The following is a 2,982-nucleotide window of genomic DNA, read 5'->3' as shown; positions in this document are numbered from 1 at the left end:
CGAGGGAGAACCGGGCAAGCTGGGAGCTATGATCCTGAGACTCGATCCTCTAATCAACAGAAAAGAGGGTGTCGAACTACGGAACAGATGGCCAGAGATGCTAAACGCGTGTACAACAATGAGGCCAACGTGGAGATAAGAAGGATTATAGAGAATTTAGAAAATAGAGTTATGGAGGAGGCCTCTGATCCTGAGATGGAAGATTGGTGCTCTCTTATACCGCACCCTGGGACGCCTCTCCTAGTATAAACAGGCTCTGCATATGTATTGGGTGATTAAGTGTTTGCTAGCTAAAGCAATGGAATAGGTTGCGGAAGAAATGACAGAGATAGCGCAAGGGTTCCCGAGCTTGAAAGAGGAAATGAAGAGCTTGCACCTCGCGCTCCTGAAACAGGACAGAAAACTTGAGGATATCCAAAGCATGCTGAAGATGATAACCAAGGTGCACCGCGAGGAAGAGGTTAAACCGGAGATCATGGTAGAATGATTTGTTTTTGTTGTGTTTTCAAATTTTATCAGTTAGGACCAAGAGAATCAGTTTTGTGGACAGTTTGTGGAATGCAACAGTCGATAAGGATATAGCAATAGTTTGTTGGTAGGCTGATGGTTATGTTTTAAACTTGTTACTGCACTTACTTAGTTTTTAAGTTGGCATTATCTGACTTTCGGTGACCTTCATACCCGGTTTCCCTTCGGGGCGGGTGGAGGTTACCTGTGTTTGTACATAGTTCTGCTGGTTGTTGATAATAGAAAAGGCCCTATCATAGATTACAAAAAAAATTGAGTGGATAATGTAATTGGGTAATGTTTTCTAATGTAAACCTAGAAACCTAGAAGAAAAAACATAATTTTTTTTTAAATATTTAAAAATTTATTTTCTGTCAATTTTAATTGGATAATTTTCCTAGGCTCTTATTCTGACATCATTATTTTATTTTCCCATCATTTATTGTTGGAGTCTTGGAGACTTTGGGTTGAGAAACGCAATTAATGGAGAATTGAAATATCTCTGCAACGTCATCGAGACTTTGGGTTGATGAATGCAATTAATGGAGGAATTTGGAGACTTTGGGTTGAGGAATGCAATTAATGGAGAATTGAAATATCTCTACAACAAACACATTGGAATTTTTTTGTTGTTGGAGTCATCGAGGCTTTCGGTTGATGAATGCAATTAATGTAGGAATTTGCTCGTTCTAGCGGTTTTCGTTTTGATTGGGCTCACAATGTACGGAGCACGTTTTGATTGGGCTCACAATGTACGGAGCAATGAACGTGACTGTAGTATTGGCTCTGCCATTGTGGCAAACTTATGAACGAGCATGCCTTCATCAATTTTCCTATTTATGGACGAGGTTCTATTTAAATAAAAAACTTATGAACGAGCATGCATTCATCAATTTTCCTATTTATGGACGAGGTTCTATTTATATTTTTTATTTAGAGTAGTATAACGAGCATGCCTTCATCAATTTTCCTATTTATGGACGAGGTTGTATTTATATTTTTTATTTAGAGTAGTATAACGAGGCTATTATATTTTTTATTTATAGTATAACGAGGTTGAATCTAGGCAAAAAAATTTCAAAACATATAATTTAGATTTACAAAATTATACAAAAATTCTGACCGGATTTTCTTTTTCTCTAAATATATCGTCGTTAGACTACTCGTTTTTTAACGACTACTCGTTTTTTTATTGACATCCGTTTGCTCGTTTTTTTATTGACATCCGTTTTTTTATTGACATCCGTTTGAAATGAATTTATCGTTTCCAAATTGTCACTCTAACAAAATTGCAGTTCGAATCGGAGATACGCTCGACCCGGATGCAGTCCAATCTGTTCTTGTCGGCTCGGGAACCTGGGTCTCCTTGTGCTCTTTTTTAAAGATCTCATGAGTGCCAAATTTGTCCAATCGTAAGGATGCTTTCAAGACTTCATCCTGCACAACTTCAGTTGAAGAAAAAGGGAAAATGTGCCAATTAATACAAAAACAACAAAATTATAGCTCGGGCAATCATCTCAAATTGGCCATCGATTGTCAATTTCAATTTAGATTTGAGATTTCAAAAATATTTATGAATATTTTGGAATCCAATCGCAATCACAAACCGTAGTGAATCCAAACATTAGAACTAAAATGTTTTTAATACACAACAATAAAACTAAAATGTTTTTCATAACAGAAATTGCATCTTACTATTATAATAATGAAGACCAGATTCCTCATCGTCTACTACAATATAGTCTTCCTCCTCGTAGCCAACGTCCTGCACTTCAAATTTCTGTTGTTTTAATCGGTTGGTCTCCTGTTTTAAACGATTGGTTACATCATTTTCATGGTTCTTCAAGGCATATGTTGCTGATGGTGCCATCGTTGTCAATCCATCCTGCTCCTTCGGTGGTTTCAAACCATTGGCAACGCCCAGTTGATGATCTATTGCGATGTTCATTTGCAATATGTGAGAAAAATTACAGGAAAAAATACACACAGGCAACAACATATCTATTGACAATTACAAAAAAAATTACAGAAAAGAGGAGCAGCAGAATAGATATGAATACCGGGAGTAAGCTTCATGTGAGCATCTGGCAAGTCTTCAACATCGACCAGCTTGCGTTCAAGCTGAGCCATTCTACTGCTAAGAAACAAATTCTGACTAAATCCTTCTGCACTTTGCAAGACTAGCACTTCTGAACGAATTCTAAACTTCTGGTTTTCAAAATCTATCTCAGACAGAGTGAAGGTTCGTCCTTATCAGATCTAGAGTGATCTTGACATAACACGCACCAAATGCGTCTGGTTTACTAATTTGGCACCTGGCATTTGTAATGCTACGTGTTAGATTTATGGACACGCGGACACAAATGTGGGCATCCGAACAATCTCAAAGTTAAATATCATCGCACACGGGAAACTATACTCGTCAAAGTTAAATATCATTGCGCATGGGAAACTATACTCTTCTACCACATGAAA

At 37.4% G+C, this 2,982-nt stretch overlaps 1 protein-coding gene across 1 annotated transcript; it reads right to left on the bottom strand.

The window, feature by feature from the left end:
• Window positions 1-2,167: 2,167 nt before the first annotated feature.
• Window positions 2,168-2,759, bottom strand: LOC149208753 (uncharacterized). Its single transcript, XM_089394136.1, has 2 exons — window positions 2,568-2,759; window positions 2,168-2,439 (listed from the first exon to the last, which is right to left on the bottom strand). The coding sequence occupies exons 1-2, from the start codon at window positions 2,635-2,637 to the stop codon at window positions 2,180-2,182; spliced, it is 330 nt and encodes a 109-aa protein (XP_089250262.1). The 5' UTR covers window positions 2,638-2,759; the 3' UTR covers window positions 2,168-2,179.
• Window positions 2,760-2,982: the final 223 nt, after the last annotated feature.

The sequence above is a fragment of the Pinus tabuliformis genome, chromosome 1_2 (genome assembly GCF_031772625.1).
Source record: "Pinus tabuliformis cultivar Carrire ecotype Pingquan chromosome 1_2, CPIR1, whole genome shotgun sequence".
Taxonomy (NCBI): Eukaryota; Viridiplantae; Streptophyta; class Pinopsida; order Pinales; family Pinaceae; genus Pinus; species Pinus tabuliformis.
The sequence above is the reverse complement of the archived record's forward strand: the minus strand, read 5'-3'. Positions and strand labels throughout refer to the sequence as shown.

What these genes read in the sequence shown, in the direction of transcription:
- LOC149208753 (XM_089394136.1), bottom strand. Translation starts at nt 2,637, where the DNA reads ATGGCTCAGCTTGAACGCAAGCTGGTCGATGTTGAAGACTTGCCAGAT. An exon ending in TCACATGAAGCTTACTCCCG is followed by an intron (nt 2,440 to 2,567) that starts GTATTCATATCT and finishes ACATCGCAATAG; the next exon opens with ATCATCAACTGGGCGTTGCC.